At 37.7% G+C, this 16,942-nt stretch overlaps 1 protein-coding gene across 3 annotated transcripts in view; it reads left to right on the plus strand.

Moving 5' to 3' along the window:
- Positions 1 to 16,942, plus strand: part of ptpn20 (protein tyrosine phosphatase non-receptor type 20) — a 39,500-nt gene that overhangs the window by 7,825 nt on the left and 14,733 nt on the right. For all 3 annotated transcript variants that reach the window (XM_042737207.1, XM_042737208.1, XM_042737209.1), the window contains exons 7-30: positions 5,870 to 5,950; positions 6,540 to 6,615; positions 6,713 to 6,866; positions 6,947 to 7,018; positions 7,137 to 7,311; positions 7,487 to 7,622; positions 8,664 to 8,802; positions 8,885 to 9,037; positions 9,156 to 9,341; positions 9,478 to 9,637; positions 9,891 to 10,134; positions 10,224 to 10,324; positions 10,566 to 10,643; positions 10,719 to 10,826; positions 10,910 to 11,026; positions 11,235 to 11,434; positions 11,534 to 11,635; positions 11,718 to 11,811; positions 12,591 to 12,676; positions 13,416 to 13,605; positions 14,733 to 14,938; positions 15,230 to 15,325; positions 15,406 to 15,845; positions 16,366 to 16,681. In XM_042737207.1, coding sequence (XP_042593141.1) covers positions 5,870 to 5,950; positions 6,540 to 6,615; positions 6,713 to 6,866; positions 6,947 to 7,018; positions 7,137 to 7,311; positions 7,487 to 7,622; positions 8,664 to 8,802; positions 8,885 to 9,037; positions 9,156 to 9,341; positions 9,478 to 9,637; positions 9,891 to 10,134; positions 10,224 to 10,324; positions 10,566 to 10,643; positions 10,719 to 10,826; positions 10,910 to 11,026; positions 11,235 to 11,434; positions 11,534 to 11,635; positions 11,718 to 11,811; positions 12,591 to 12,676; positions 13,416 to 13,605; positions 14,733 to 14,938; positions 15,230 to 15,325; positions 15,406 to 15,845; positions 16,366 to 16,681 — 3,710 coding nt within the window. The remainder of the gene's footprint in view (positions 1 to 5,869; positions 5,951 to 6,539; positions 6,616 to 6,712; positions 6,867 to 6,946; positions 7,019 to 7,136; positions 7,312 to 7,486; positions 7,623 to 8,663; positions 8,803 to 8,884; positions 9,038 to 9,155; positions 9,342 to 9,477; positions 9,638 to 9,890; positions 10,135 to 10,223; positions 10,325 to 10,565; positions 10,644 to 10,718; positions 10,827 to 10,909; positions 11,027 to 11,234; positions 11,435 to 11,533; positions 11,636 to 11,717; positions 11,812 to 12,590; positions 12,677 to 13,415; positions 13,606 to 14,732; positions 14,939 to 15,229; positions 15,326 to 15,405; positions 15,846 to 16,365; positions 16,682 to 16,942) is intronic.

A 16,942-nucleotide genomic window follows, 5' to 3' on the forward strand; every position in this document is an offset into this window, starting at 1 on the left:
CACCATTGACAGTGTGGAATATGTTGAGGAAATGGACAGTCCAAGCAACATGCGTGCAATTGTATCCAAGCTTCCTTTCAAACTGAGAGAAAAATGGAGAGCAGTTGCCTGTGAGCTTCAAGAAAGGACTGGCTTGAGAGCAAGATTCTGTGACTTGGTTAGTTTTGTAGACAAGCAGGCAAAGATTGTTTCGCATCCACTGTTTGGCAATATTCAGGATAACACGATGGCAAAAGACAATCTTAAATTCAAAACAAACAGATCAAGTAACTTGCAAGTGAAAGAAAGGAAAACCACATTTGCAACAAGTGTAACACCTGTTCCAGAACCCAAAAAAACAAAGAACAATGGAAAAAGATCTAGCAAAAGCAAGCCATGAAACCCTCTGCTTATGCTGTAAATAAAAACCATGGATTGGACGTTTGCAGCATTCTGAAGCATAAGCCACACAATGAAAAACTTGACTTTCTGAAATCTAAAGGCTTGTGCTATGGTTGTTTATTACCAGGTCACATGAGTAAAGGTTGTGTGCAAAGACTAACTTGTCAAAAATGCTCATTAAAGCATCCGACCATTCTTCATCTCCCAGACAGGAAGCCAGTGCTTCCAAAATCTCAAGATGGAGACAGCTCCTTAACTGTCACTGACACTGTCATCAGCTAAACTTGTGGCTGCACTGGGGCTGGTCATTTGGTGTGCTCTTTAGCCATAGTACCAGTTAGAGTTAAGTCCAAAAAAAGCAATCAGGAAGTTTTGACTTACGCCTTCTTGGACCCAGGAAGTTCTGCGACATTTTGTACAGAACAGCTAATGAAGGAATTAAAGCTAACTGGCAGGAAAACAAACATCCTACTGCGTACTATGGGACAGGAAAGGTCTGTTAGTACACATGTTTGCACCGAACTGGAAATAAGTGGACTGAACGAGAATAATTTTGTGGATCTCCCTCAGGTGTTCTCTCAAAAAGAGATTCCAGTTAAAGGAGAAAACATTCCGCAACAGAAGGATGTTCAGAAATGGAAATATCTTGAAGAGGTGCATCTTCCTCAGATCGATGCCGGTATTGGCTTACTAATCGGAACAAATGTACCTAAGATTCTTGAGCCATGGAAGGTCATCAACAGTAGAGGAGATGGGCCTTATGCTGTCAAGACCATCCTTGGCTGGATTGTAAATGGACCTTTGGAGAGAGAGAACATCCAAACTAACAGAAACACAGGATGGACACAGGTGATGGCAAACAGGATTTCAGTGGTAACTTTGGAGAACCTAATCCAACAGCAAATGAGGTATGATTTTCCTGAATGTGAACAAGCTGAAAATTTGGAAATGTCCATTGAGGATAGACAGTTTATGAAGTCTGTATCACAGTCCATAAAGCTTGTAGATGGGCATTACTGCATTGACCTTCCTTTGAAAAAAAAGGATGTGATGTTTCCCAACAACTATGTTGTAGCTTCTCTCCGTTCACAATTTCTAAAAAGAAAATTCAAAAGAAATTCAGCTTTCTACATGGACTATTGTAGTTTCATGGAGGACATGCTACTCAAAGGTCATGCTGAGAAAATCCCTGCAAGTGAAATTGAAGGGAACCCTTGGCAGGATCTGGTACATCCCACACCACGGGGTGTATCACCCACAAAAACACAAACTTCGAGTGGTGTTTGACTGTGCAGCTACCTACCAAGGAAAATCACTCAACTCGCAACTGTTACAAGGATCCAACTTGAATAATTCTCTTATTGGTGTTCTGGTGAGATTCAGACATAAGCCGATTGCCCTTGCAGCAGACGTAGAAGGGATGTTTCATCAGGTCAGAGTTCCTGCTAAAGATAAAGATCTGTTAAGATTCCTTTGGTGGCCTAAAGGGGACACTGCACAGGAAGTGGAGGAATACAGAATGAGTGTCCACTTATTTGGTGCTACATCCTCCCCAAGTTGTGCAATTTACGCTTTGCAAAGGTGTGCAAAGGACAACAGTGCACAGCATAGATCAGAGGTAATTCAGACAGTCCTTAGGAATTTCTATGTGGATGATTGTTTGTCGTCTGTGGCTACTGAACAGCAGGGTATTGCTCTAATGCATGACTTAAGGGAGATGTGTGCATCAGGAGGATTTAATTTGACCAAGTGGATGTCCAACAGTCGCACTGTACTTGCATCCATAAGTGAGGAGAGCAAAGCTAAGACAGTTAAGGATTTGGACCTGGAGAAAGACAAGTTACCATTGGAAAGAGCTCTAGGGGTTCAGTGGTGTGTTGAGACAGACACTTTGCAGTTCAAAGTAACCCTACAGGAAAAGCCTCTTACAAGGAGAGGTATATTGTCCATGGTCAGCTCCATTTATGATCCCCTTGGAATACTTTCTCCAGTTATTCTTCCTGCAAAGCAAATACTGCAGGAGCTTTGTAGAACAAAACATGACTGGGATGACAAGATTCCAGAAACTCTCAGACATCAGTGGAATCTGTGGCTGGCTAGTCTTCAGAACTTGAATGACTTTCAGGTTGAAAGATGCATGAAGCCACTTAACTTTGGTGAAATCACCTCAGCGCAGCTGCATCATTTTGCAGATGCCAGTGAGCTGGGTTTTGGCACAGTGTCATACTTGCTCATGGAGAATCACAGAGGTAACCAACATTGTGCATTTGTTATGGGTAAAGCAAGGGTTGCTCCAGTAAAAACAGTTACCGTGCCACGTCTTGAGCTTACTGCAGCTACAATGGCTGCTAGAATGGACAATATGCTGAAATCTGAATTGGACTTGATTCTTCAGGAGTCTGTATTTTGGACAGACAGTACTTCAGTCCTGAAATATCTCAACAACGAAAGCACGCGGTTCCGTACATTTGTGACCAACAGGGTAACTGCAATCAGAGAGCTCTCAAAGGCGTCGCAATGGAGGTATGTGAATTCTTCTTCCAACCCGGTCGACATTGACTCAAGAGGACTTACTGTAGATGCTTTCCTTAAAGCAAATTCATGGCTCACAGGTCCATCCTTTCTGACAAAGCCAGAATCAGAGTGGCCAAAAATGCCTAGTTACACCCTTAAGTTATCTGTTAATGATTTGGAAGTTAAGGAAGTCTGCGTATATGCAGTGAGTGCAGACAATTCTGACTATACTTTTCAGTTCTTTTCACACTACTCCGATTGGTACCGTTTGAAAAGAGCCATTGCATGGTTCCTCAAGTTTAAAAGCACTCTGAAGACACTAATGGAAAAAAGAAATGAGCTGTGCCACAGTCTAAGAGACAATCTAGCAGTGAATTCTGAACTTCAAAACTTCAAATCTTCGCTGTCAGGGGTTACATTGACTGTAAGTGACCTTGAAAAAGCTGAGGAAGAGATCATTCGCTACAGCAAAACAATCATGTTTCCAGAGGAAATCAAAGCCCTCCAGCAAGGTAAAACTGTAAAACACAGCAGCGCTCTCTACAAGTTGTCACCAGTTTTGCAAGACAAAATTCTAAGAGTAGGTGGCAGACTAAGCAGGTCATCTATGCCTGAGGAGGCCAAGCATCCTGCTATTTTAGCAAAGGACCATCCTGTTTCACATCTGATCTTAAGATCAATTCATGCAAATGTGGGTCACAGCGGCCGTAATCACATGTTGTCAAAGTTACGGGAAAAATACTGGATTCCAAAAGCACAAACGGCCATCAGAAAAATCCTATCTCAATGCACAATTTGTAAACGCCAGCGCGGGCACTACAGGCAAACAATTCATGGCTGACCTTCCCCGTGACAGGCTTTTGCCAGATGAACCCCCATTCACAAATGTAGGCATTGATTATTTTGGCCCATTTGAAATCAAAAGAGGAAGGACATTGATTAAAAGATATGGGGTAATCTTTACTTGCCTGACGTTAAGAGCTGTTCACATTGAGGTTGCCAGCTCTTTGGACACAGACTCGTGCATTCATGCACTAAGGAGATTTGTTTCTAGAAGGGGTCAGGTTAAAACAATCAGGTCTGACAATGGGACAAATTTCATTGGGGCAGAAAGGGAGTTGCAAAAGGCCATACAAAGTTTAAATAATGACAGGATTCAAACCACAATGCTTGCAAAAGGTGTACAGTGGATTTTCAATGCTCCAACTGCATCCCACCATGGGGAGTGTGGGAACGTCAAATACGGACTGTCAGAAAAATTCTCAACTCCATTGTAAAACAGCAGTCTCTTGATGAAGAAAGTCTTGAAAACGCTCTTATGTGAGGTGGAAGCAATAATCAATAGTCGTCCCATCACTAAGGTGTCCAATGACCCAAACGATTTGGAGGCCCTTACTCCAAATCATTTGCTGCTGTTGAAAGTAAAGCCGCCCATGTCTCCTGGGGTTTTTGACAAAGCAGACCTGTATTCCAGACGTAGGTGGCGCCAAGTTCAGTATATGGCTGACATATTTTGGAAGCGCTGGATCAAAGAATACTTACCAGACCTGCAAGAAAGACAAAAGTGGCAAAGCCTAGTACAAAATCTCAAGCCTGGGGACGTTGTATTGGTTGCTGTTGATTCCGCACCACGAAACTCTTGGGTAATGGGACGTGTGCTACAAACATTCACAGACAACAAAGGTCTTGTGCGGCAGGCCCGAGTGAAAACAAGCACAAACATTCTTTTACGTCCTGTTACTAAGCTTTGTTTACTTTTAGAGGCAGATTTATAGTCTCCTATCTGTTATGGGTTTATCACCTAAATTCAGGTTAGCATCTTATTGAGAAAAAATTCGGAGATTCAGTTGAAACTATTTGGTATCTTTCTTTTATGTAATTTGTTTGGCTCTTTAGTATAAATAGGTTGTTAATTGTTTCGTTGAACACAAAGACAATTAGGGGCTGGTGTGTAAGAGCCAATTTTACGTTTCAATAATTTGTATGGTATTGTTTCTTGGAGTGTTAATTTCAAGCATAAACTGAATATATCATATTTGTATCTTTCTTTCTGAGGTAGTTCTGTTTTTTCCTGTATTTATTTTATATATATTTATATATATATTTTCAGTACTGTTTCCTATGTTTTCTGATGTACAGGCTAATTTCTGTTCTGTTTCTTTAATGGTTACGCCCACTTGGGCGGAAGATTGAACTGGGTAGTTGTTCGTGTATAGGAAATAAGGGAGAAACAGTTTTTTCTTACCGTTTTTCGTCTGTCATTAAAAAAAATAACTCTTGTTTAAACGTTCAAGGTAACAGCAGTTAAAGGTTTAACAGGTGAAACCATAGGAAAGGCTACAGGAGCCATCAGGATTTTGTATAGTTTCTAATTTTGTGTTTGGATTAAACTTTTTTGATTGACTTCTGTGACGAGTAAGAAGCTTTTTTCCTGTTCCAGTGAAGTTAACATAGGACTTTGCACCTACACATATGCAAATTAGTTGTTGTAGTGGGTATTTATAAAAGAGCTTTAGCCTGTCATGTTACAATCTGTGCACGTCATTTCCTTTGTATAACAAGTCTAAGTGGGTGTTGATGCCACATATTTATCTTCAACGCTGTCCTTAACTAACCGTTTCAGTGGTAATCCCAACATATTCCTTGGATTATAATGTTTATCCTAAAAATTAAATTAGTAAAACCCTGCAGGTTTGACTAACATGTGCGTAAGACAGCACCGCCGCACCAATAAAACAGTGTCCATAACAGGATTAACAGTTTAACTTAAACCGAACATGGGCTTACAAAAGGTTGTAATCAGGCTCAAAGCGCTGATGCTTAAACACAAACTGTAATGTAGAGCGTAGTGATCTTATGTTTGGCTGTTTTCCAGAGGTTACTTGTGCAACCATGTGCAGTATAAATTGCTGTGTATACAGTGGATGTACAGTATGCATTACGTGTGGTTACTGATCAGGTCTCTGTTGAGCAGGTAAGCGTGGACCATATCCTGGTTATACAGAGGGGAACGGAGAGACTCACAGACTGTCTCTGGACTCCGAGCCAAAGCAAGGTAAGCTCATACACAAGCATTTTAAAGTTTGGGGGCTGGAAGCTTTTTTATGTTTTTAAAGAAGGTCTCTTATGCTCACGAAGACTGCATTAATTTGATCAAAAATACAGTAAAACAGTACATTTGTGAAATATTATTGTAATTTAAAATAGTTTTCTATTTTAATATATTTTAAAATGTAATTTATTTCTGTGATGGCAAAGCTGAATTGTCATGACCCATTACTTCACTCTTTAGTGTCACATTATCTTTCATATGTCATTCTAATATGCTGATTTGGTGCTCAAGAAAAATATCTTCTTTTTTTCCAAAATGATTTGATGTATAGTAAGTTAGAAAAAACAGAACAACATTTATTTGAAAAAGAAATCTTTTGTAACATTAGAAATGTCTTTACTGCCACTTGATCAATTTAATGCATCCTTGCTGAATAAATTTTTATAATTTTGATGACCCCTAAATTGTAAAAAGTAGTGAATGTCACGTTTAAATGTTTAGTGAATCCATTGTTGCTGTATAAAACAATTGCATGTTATTTCATAAAATTTTCAATATTTAAATATTCAGTCTAGCTGTTTTTTTTTCCCAGGAATTTCCCAACAACAGAAAACCTGGTCTATCAGAAGTAGACCTAGTCAGACCACATCCTATCAGGGCTCAAACAGGTTAGTAGTGTTGTTTTGCACTTCTATATATATATATATATATTATCAGGCCATTTGCTGTTAGTGCTGTTAATGTCAATCTCTAATGCTATCCCAGAATTCCACGGGGGCTTCACCACAGACGAAGCACAAGTTGTTGGCTCTCACAAAGTACATGCCTCAACGTTCCCAAAAAGGGTGAAGCCCGATCTTCCAGTCCCTATATCACTGTTAGTGAGTCTGCAGTCAGCCTCTCCCAAAGGAAAGCTAAGGTAATGTGCTTAGCATCTGTGCTGTACAATGATATGTATGCTGCATCCTATGTTGTTAATTGCGTGCTTCCATGTTTTAGAGTCTTGGACCTGAATTTACCAGGATGATTGATGAACCTCAAATAGTTTTAGAGCTGCCGGGATCTATAGTGGTAAACTGTGTTGTAGTGTTTTTGGTTGCATACTGTATATAATGCATTTCAGTTTTAAGTGTTTAAGGTTGTCTCTGTATATTTAGCTTCTTCTCCCATTCTCTCTTGATCGATACAGTCAAAGAAAGGCAAGTCAGGCTTGTCTCAAAGGGAGGTTAATGTAATCATGCCAAATGAACAGTGTGTGGCCGTGAAATGTGACATCAAGTCCCGTGGGAGAGATGTCTTCGACATGGTTGTGGCACACGCTAACCTTGTGGAGCACTTTTACTTTGGCCTTGCTTTCATTGATGGTAATTCAGTCTTTATATATACAGTACCTTTGTGTGCTCTCTTGTGTGGTTTTAATGACTGTAAAAGGAACGAGTGTTTGTAATGTATACTTTGAACTTTACATAAGTCATAAACTTTACATGATTATGCCTTACATAAGCCATTTAGCATTAATTACATTTTTTTCTCATTTAGATGGTGAATTTTTCTTTTTGGACCCTGAGACAAAAATCTCAAAGGTTGCCCCAGATTACTGGAAGAAAGTGGCTTCTGCGACATTTACAATTTTTCTCCGTGTCAAATTTTTCCCTGATGACATCTCCTATATATTGTATGTGTCTTTGGGACTGTTCACACAGAACATGTGTTTGGATTTCACTGCGCTGCTTTTTTCCATTGTTTTCATGCACTTGACGGGGCATTGTGCTTGCCATGATTTTGCATAATTTTCAGTGCCTCACACGTGACACGCCATTCTAAAGTAAAAAAAAAAAAAAGTTAAAGTTTAACTGTTAAAAATCTGTGTCTCTAGGCCATTTTTTCCATTCCACTGCCCTGCTTTCTGTGTAAATGGCACTTTATGGTTTGCATATGCATGATATTTAGACCCAATGATATCAAAGTTTCATGGCTTTTAGTGTATGTCTGTCTGGTTTGGGGTGCATAAACATAACTTAGTGCATAAACATTACCTTTCAAAAGTTTGGAGTCAGTAATGAATACTTATATTCAGAAAAGATGCTTTAAATTGATCAAAATTATAATTTATTATATAACGGTACAAAAGGTTTATTAATTGTTTTAAACTGTTGTTAAAGTTGTTTTTCGGAAGGATTATTGTGACATAGAAGACTGGAGTCATGGCTGCTAAAAATGTACCTTTGACTTCAATGCAATTATAACATTTTAAAATATATTAAAATTGAAAAGTTATTTAAAATGAAATCCAGCCTTAGTGAAAATACGAGACACAAGAGATTTAAAACCATAAACAAAAACTTGCTGAACCCAAACTTTTGAACACATTAAAGAAGTCTTTATCTTCCTGGAAAATTAACCATATAAAATGATGCAGTCCCTCACACTATCAATACATGCTAAATATTGAAGTTTATTGTCACAAGCACAAGCAACATTTCAGTCCACTGATCTTCATCAGGCAGATTGCATCTTTTTATATTTTTGATTCAACAGTGTTATTGGACTATTTTTCCTACGCACCTATTGTTTTCATGTTTGCTGAGTTTGTGTTGATTGGAAAATTAACCAAAAAACTTGTCAAATGATTTCATGCGGTCTTTAATGCATTATACCTAATAATTTACAGTGCTAATAATGCTCACTGTTTGTTTTTGTTGAATTATTTTTAAAGGCATAGACTTACACAACACCAATACTATCTCCAGCTGAGGAGGGACGTTCTGGAGGACAGAGTGTACTGTACTGAGGAGACCGCATTGTTTCTTGCTGCATTAGCACTGCAGGCTGAGTTTGGAGATTATTTGCCTGAAGTGAGTGAGATATTAATGAACATTTGAACTTTTAACAGATCTAACTAGACTGTATGTTGAGATATCACACTAACTTTTTCAGGTTTATGGGAAGAACTATTTCCAAATGGAGCAGTACATCTCTAAGAGAGTCATAGAGAAAGCGGCCTTGCCCTGTTTAAGAGAGGAGTTGCCAAGGTTACATGCCAATAATGCTCACATGCTTCCAGAGGAGGCTGAGATGGAGTTCTTAAAGGTTCTTTTATTTGGTCTTCAGTTAGAGTCACTCATGCTAAAAATAGTCTGGTAATGCTCATAAAACTAAGCAAATGGCTCTTTGATCAGTACCTCCTGTGTCTTTCTTGCCTTTATAGATTACACAGCAGCTGCCAGAGTATGGAGTGCTGTTCCACAGAGTTGCCCGTGAAAGGAAACCTATCATTGGAGAGCTGGTTTTGGGAATTTGTGCCAAAGGAATTATGGTTTATGAAGTCAAGAACCATTCTCGTGTGTTAAGCCGCAAATTTCACTGGACAGAAACAGACAGTCTCTCAACAAGTGTGAGTTATTATTTGTGTTGATTCTATTGCTTTTTTAGTTCTTTTTCGATACTCTGTGAAATCCAGTAACATGCTATTTGAAGTTCATGATGTTTTGGGTTAAGGTTTTAATAATTCTCCATTAATCCTGTCACAGAGACGAAAATTTACCATCGAGTGCAGCCCGAGTGGGAAGAAGCACTCATTTGTGACAGAGAGCTCAAAGATTGCACAGTACCTCCTGAACCTCTGCTCAGCCCAGCACAAGTTTCACAGTGAGATGACCTCTCGTCAGCTGACCTACTGTTTAGCCTCAGGTGTGTAGAATTATTTCTATATACAAAGCCATTTGAAGTTGAATATACAGTGGAGTCCTTTTAATAAAAAAATTTCATAACAAATTACATATTTATATTTTCTAACGAGCATGTTATGCTTCAGTGGACTCAAGAAAAACATTTTTACTTCATCATTTTCATGTATTTTTATTATTTTATCATTTACATCAGATACAAAGATTTGTTTGTTTGTCAACTTGTAGTTAGTTATTTCTGTTATATTTCAACCTAGATGATAACGTGGCAAAATATACATCAATATGCCGTGCTCGACACAATCAGATAAAGAGGCTGTCTTGCTCGGAGATTGTGCTCAACAATATTGGTTTGAATGGATTACCGAATGACTCCATGAGCAAGTCTTGCGATGACCTGTCAGCAAAAATCAGAGTTCGGATTCAGCAACAGAATGAAGTAAATTACATTCCTGAACCAAGAACCCCAAGTGAACTGAAAGACCAGAGCCCAAGCAGCAGGTGTGTCGATGTATCTACTCTGCCCATCATTCAAATCACAGTTCAAAACTAAATATCTCTTATATCGTGTTCATCATTCTTGCCTGCAGCCCTCCAGAAAATTTCAGTCCTCCAGTCTACCGCATCATGCCCAGTGTCTCTTTGCAAAAGCAGGACTCAGAGGTTCATTCCACCACCTCGTCTATAAGAGGTAAACAGTGAAGCTCTCTCTGGTTTTAGTGATAAAGTTTGACATTGACTTTTAATGATTAGCTGATATTTCTATGATGAGATCTATGACCTTATGAGAGCTGATTATAAACAACATTTCAACTTAATAACATGCAACATTAAAGTTATTCTCAATATAACATGAGAAAGTGGATATGTAATTTGTATTATTTATTATATTTTATCTTTTTTATATAATCTGTTTTTATTTCTTTTTTTAGTGGACACACCCACAAGAACAACCCCAGAGAGAGAAATCATCTGTGTTACTTTAAAGAAGGATCCAAAACTTGGTTTCGGTGAGTGAAAATGAACATGCATCTTTTTTATAACGTTGAGCTTTTGAATGCTGATGTATCACTTTTGATGAAAAGGGTTTGTAATAGTCGGTGAGGACAACACAGGGAAGTTTGATCTGGGAATTTTCATAGCATCCATCGTTCCCGACGGGCCAGCTGATAGGGACGGCAGAATCAGACCCGGTAAAACCCTGAACATTTTCCCTCTTTTATGCCACAAAAAAAAAAGAAATGAAAAAGATTTATTTTCTTTTGTTTGTGTTTAGGTGGTCGGCTGATCTCTCTGAATAAGATCAGTCTAGAAGGGGTGACATTTAATATAGCTGCTGCCATACTGCAGAGCAGCCCAAATGAAGTGGAGCTCATAGTGTCCCAACCCAAACGTATGTCTTCATATTGTACCAGTTATTTACATATGATCTGTCTTCATACTTTCACTTTTAAAAATGAACTGTGCACATTTTAATATTAAAATACATTCTCCTATCCTAGCAGTAAGACATTACTGTATATCTATATTTTTGTAATTATGGTACATTTGGTGGTAGGAATTACACATTTAAAATGTTTTCATTTTTTGTTCCTGAGTAGAGGACCTCCGGGACAGTAAGACGTCACTGGCTACAAGTAATTTAGGGATGATGCTGGAAAGAGGCTTTGGCTCTCAAAGCACCCTGAGTGCAGAGTACAGGCCTGTGATGGAAGAGCTGGAGGAGACCCTCTCCAACATCATGGCTCCGAAAATGGGCAAAAGGCTGCACATACCTGTGGTGCGGATCCTGGATTTTCAGGTGTGATTTACAGTGATGCAGTTTGTCCAGTTTATTTGAAAACATCTGACATGAACAAAAACTAACCAAAATAATTTTGTTACTGTTCATCCTGTGCAGGATAGAATGTCTAATAATTCTTCCAGCTTCAGTTCAAAGCCAAGTGACGTAATCTACATGGAGCTCAGAAAGATCAACAGCAGCTTGGGAATCAGTGTCGCTGTGAGTTTTTACTCTGTGTGGTGTTCATGTAATTTCTCAAATCATAAAACATGGAGTATATTACTATTTAAATGATTTGTAGGGGGGAATCAACACTAATGTACATCATGGAGGAATCTACATCACAAGCGTGATCCCAGGAGGAGCGGCAGATCAAGATGGAAGAATACAGATAGGTAAAGATCCATCATTACCAATTATAAAACCTGATATTCAGATAAAAATAATCTTTTAGTCAGACTTTTCTTAGAATGATGTTTTAAAGGACCTAATTTTTGTAAGATGATGAAATACAGAAATACAGTCAAAAATACAGTAAAAACACTACAAATTTCAAAATATTATTTCAATTTAAATGAATTGTTTTCTATTTGAATATAGTTTAAAATGTTATTATTCCTTTGATGGTAAAGCTGATTTTTCAGCAGTGATTACTCCAGTCTTCAGTGTCACATGATATTTCAGAAATCATCCTAATATGTTAATTTGGTGCTCAAGAATTGTTTTTATTATTACTATCAATTCTGAAAACATTGTGCTGCTGAATATCTTTGTGAAAACTGTGATACTTTTTTCAAGATTCTTTGATGACGATCAGGTATTCAAGAATGGCATTTAATTGAAATTTTGTAACATTACGTTCAGTACTACTGTATAAATATAACATTTATTAATAGTACAATTATTGTCACTTTTGATCAATTTAATGCATCTTGCTGAATGAAATATTAATTTCTTTGAAAAACAAAGAACCGTACTCACACTAAACTTTCGAACGGTAGTGGTTCCGGTTTTTTTTAGTGTGTTCTATGCATATTTGTCATCTTCTTGACGATGTACAAACATGACTCAGATGTGTCCCTAACATGCTAATGAGCATGAATATGCAACACCCTGACTGGTTGTGACGCATGATTGGTGTTGACAGCTCAATGAATTCTTGTATGTGTGGCAGGTGACAGGCTGCTGGAGGTGGATGGCTGTAACCTGCGTGCCGTCACACACAGGCAGGCGGTAGAGTGCCTGAAGAGGACGGGGGAGGTAATGACATGTGTTTGCATTACTTCTGAGTGGTACAATCACAACCGTTTATGTAACTGGATATGATTGAGCCCACAGTAGGTCACTAACACCCATGTTTCGGATATTATGTAAGACAGTTACCTTTTTTTTTCATATATAAAGTGATAGATTTTTTCAGTGATGTTTTTATACAACTTATATACTTTTTATACTACTACATATTTTGACATGTGAGTCAGTTCAGTCTTGAGTAACACAGCACTTACATTAAGTTTGTTTTTGTAAATAGTTAAAAAGCAGTTATTTTCATTTAATCTTAGCTGACATTTTGAGAAGTAACTGCTGTAAGATGTGAACTCTAGTACAAGGGCGAGCCGAAGGTCACATTATGTCTGAAGGGCCTGTGCTCCTCTCTTCAGCATGTCAGTTGCTTTAGGAAAACAACATCATCAACCCTTGTGTCTTCCGGGTTCTCAGACAGCACAAAAGAAAGATCTGAAGTGAAAGCATACGTGTTGGTCGTTATTTTTGTCTGGGCTAATAAGATTTTCTGGGGTATGACGCTGAGCCCTGCGTCGTTATACTGACACACTATTACACTTAAGCTGACCAGCCACACTATCTTCAGCCACACGCACTGGTTAGGTAACAGGCCTTGTGTTAAGAAGACTGATGACGTGAGTATGTTCACTATAGGTGTGCATCCAGAAAGATAAATTAAGAAGGCATGTTGCTTTAATGACGGTGTAATTTTCAGGTGGTGAGCCTGGTTCTGGAACGAGAGCCTCCAGTGGTGCTGGACACTTACAGTGTCTCATCCACGTTGGAGAGACAGAGATCTCCTTCACCCCTCAGTGTGCAAAGCACGCCCACGCCCCTGAGGAGAGATGTGACCATGGAAACGCCCTTGTCTGTCAGGGCCAAAGACTTCAGCTTTGTGCCAGATGGTGAGACGGGGATCAGAGAGGGGGAGAAAACACTGCAAAACATTTCAACTGAATCTGACAGTGACACTGCGCTAGCTGCCAGACCCATGTAACTCAAAGACCCAGCCAAATTTACAGTTTGTCCAGGGGAACATTGTTTTTTATGTATATATATTACATCATAATTACATTTTTTGCACTGGCATATGTTTTGCATCAAATTTGACACTTAGTCTATCTATAGCACATCCAAAAATGAAAATTCTTTCATCATTATATCATTCTAAACCTATATGATTTTTTTTTTCATCTGTGGAACACAGAAAGTGAATTTTTGAAAAATATCCTGTATACAATTTATAATGAATATAATGAAAGAGAATGGAAGGAATGTCCAGGAATGTCAATTTTTTTTAAAAAAAAGTTGCAAAATTACCTTAAAAGCAGTCTGTTTGACTATATTACAAATCTTCTGATGTCATATGATCAGTGGTGTTATTTTTATCTAAAACTATTAAAAAAAAATTGATAATGGAAATTAAATTAAAAAAATATGTATTAGATATACTTAAAATGTAAAGAAATTAGAAATTTTGCCTTTTAATTTTGGTAAGTAAGTGAAATAGATAATTGAATAAAAGTGGAAGTATTATGAATGCTAATACTAAAACTAAAATAAAAATAAAGCTAAATATAATTATTTAAAAAATAGAAAAATACTAAAACTTACAAAAGCACACAACAAAATTGCTAAAACCTCAACTAAAATGAAGAAAACGGGAAATACAAAAATAAAAGAAAATTATAAATTATAAATTAATACTATAAAAAATATATAAATAAGTAAGCTAAATATGTTAACCGGATCAGTTCATTTGGTAAATAAATCATTCAGACTGGCTTTGTAAACTGGAAGGACTGATTTATTAAAAGGATTAAATTCAGAATAGTCATCTTGGAGTATTTATTCACTTTTATTACATTAAAAAGTGGCCAGGGTATACTGTAATTACCACCTAAGAATTTTTTTTTTTTTTTGCAATTTTGGTTGAACTGTCCTTTAACTGTTAAATATAACTGATTTTAATGTGTGTCTGGATTGATTATAAACTACAAATTGGGAGAGTTCTGCTCTTTCTTTGTGGCAGATAACATCCTGGAGGTGACGCTACAGACGAGTCTCAGTAGCCTGGGGTTCAGTTTCATCATATCTGAACTGGGTCCAGATGAGGGCAGCATGGTGCATATTAAGAGCCTTTCTTCTGGTCAGCCTGCAGGGGATTGTGGGCTTCTGAAGGAGGGAGACATAATCCTGGCTGTCAATGGAGAACCTGTCAGAGGCCTTTCCTATGAGGTAAAGGATATATTATTTATATTTAGCATTTCAAAATATCAAATATCTTAATGAAGTACTGAGATTCAGTATTTGTGTATTTGTTTACAATTCTGTTAATGTAATATATTTACAGACTTGTTAATATATATGTATTTTGTATATTTTTACAAGTCATATTTTACATATTACTGTTTTTACTTCATTTTTGGTCAAATAAATGTAGCCTTGGTGAGCATTAGAGACTTTTCAAAAACTTTCAAAAACAATGCAGACATTTTAACAGTAGTGTATATCATTCTGTTACCACAGGAAGTTCTGCATCTCCTCCAAAAATCTCCGTCTGAGATTAGGCTGTCAATCTGCAGACCTTCACAGGATGAACATACAGATATTGAGATCTCTCTGGTAACATCCTTTCTCTATATGGTTGCAAACAACTCTAAAACTGACATGTTATTTTTCAAACTCACATCCTTTTTTGACAGGGTCATGACACACTTCCAACCCGTGCACTGAGATCCAGGTCTCTAGACCTGCAGACAAGGACTGTTGCCCCAGACTTTAGTGAACTCCTCAAGAAGCGGGCAATAGAGGTGGATCTAAAGAAAAAAGTTTCCCCAGAGAAAACCCAGGAGATCCCATTGACCCAACAGAAACCAGATACTGAGCTGGTGGATACGACTATATCAGCCCCTCCACCCCTACCTCCACGCCCATCCTCAGGTGAAGCTGGAGAACCTAAACCTCATGCCATAATGGGGGAGGGGCATGAGAGCAAAGCCCCACCCCCAACACCAAGCGATGTTAAAGTGACAACAGCCATCCCAGCACCAACACCAGCAGCCCCTGAAACAGCAATTGCAACCCATCAGCAAGAGTCAAAAAATGATACCATCTCAACCAACCTTGTCTCAGCTTGTACCAGGTAAAGGCTTGTTTATTTCTATGTGATATCATCTATAAAATGATCAATATGTTCCTTAGATTATATCTAAATGTGTCATTTAATGAATAATCAACTTTTATTTTTAGTTTTGAGAATAAAGTGCTTGAGATACAGTACAATACCATTCAAAAGTTTGGAGTGTGTAAGATGTTTTAATATTTTTGAAACAAGTCTCTTGCTCACCAAGGCTGCATATTTTTGATCAAAAATACAGTAAAAACTGTAATATTGCAAAATATTATTAGAATTTAAATGAACTTCTTTGTATTTTAATGTGTTAAATGTAATTTATTCCTTTCATGGCAAATCTGAATTTTCAGCAGCCATTCTTTACAAAGAAACAATTCTTTACAAATCATTCTAATATGCTAATTTGATATTCAAGAAACAGTTCTTATAATTATCAATTGTGCTGCGTTATATCTAATAAAACTTAGGATCTTTCTTCACTGCTTAATACAAGAAAATGGTCACAAATGTTAATTTCTTGTTATCACAGTCACACAACTGAAGATGTGGAAAAGAGCATGACAAGTTTCACAGCTAATGGACTGACCGTCATAGCCGATGAGGAATACTTGACCATCACCACCACAGCTCCCTCTCCTCCAAGCAGCAGCATTGCTGTCTCCAATGAACCGCCACCACCATCAGCCCTTTCTCCATCACTGTTAAGCACACCTCCACCCTACCAGCAAGCAACTCAAGTGTCATCTCCAGTGAAACCTCCTGCCCAGTTTACCGTCCCCTTAGCCAGAAACAACAACGGCTGGGACGATGATGATGAAGAGGAGGATGATGAAGATCCCCAAAGGGTAAAGTCTGATTGCATTTGCCTACAGATGTACAAACCATTAGATAAGCATAAATTTCAGTGCTGATTTAAGCTCCAAACTTTGGAATTCACTACCTGCTTAATTTATTGAAATTCTTTCCTAAAACATTTTTTTTTTTTTTATGAATGTGTTTCTTTTTTTCTGTGTAAGTGCCATTGAGAAGCTTGCTTTATAAAACAAAGCACTAAAGTGTATTAAATTATTATTATTATTATTATTATTATTATTATTATTATTATT

The sequence above is a fragment of the Cyprinus carpio genome, chromosome B13 (genome assembly GCF_018340385.1).
Source record: "Cyprinus carpio isolate SPL01 chromosome B13, ASM1834038v1, whole genome shotgun sequence".
Taxonomy (NCBI): domain Eukaryota; kingdom Metazoa; phylum Chordata; class Actinopteri; order Cypriniformes; family Cyprinidae; genus Cyprinus; species Cyprinus carpio.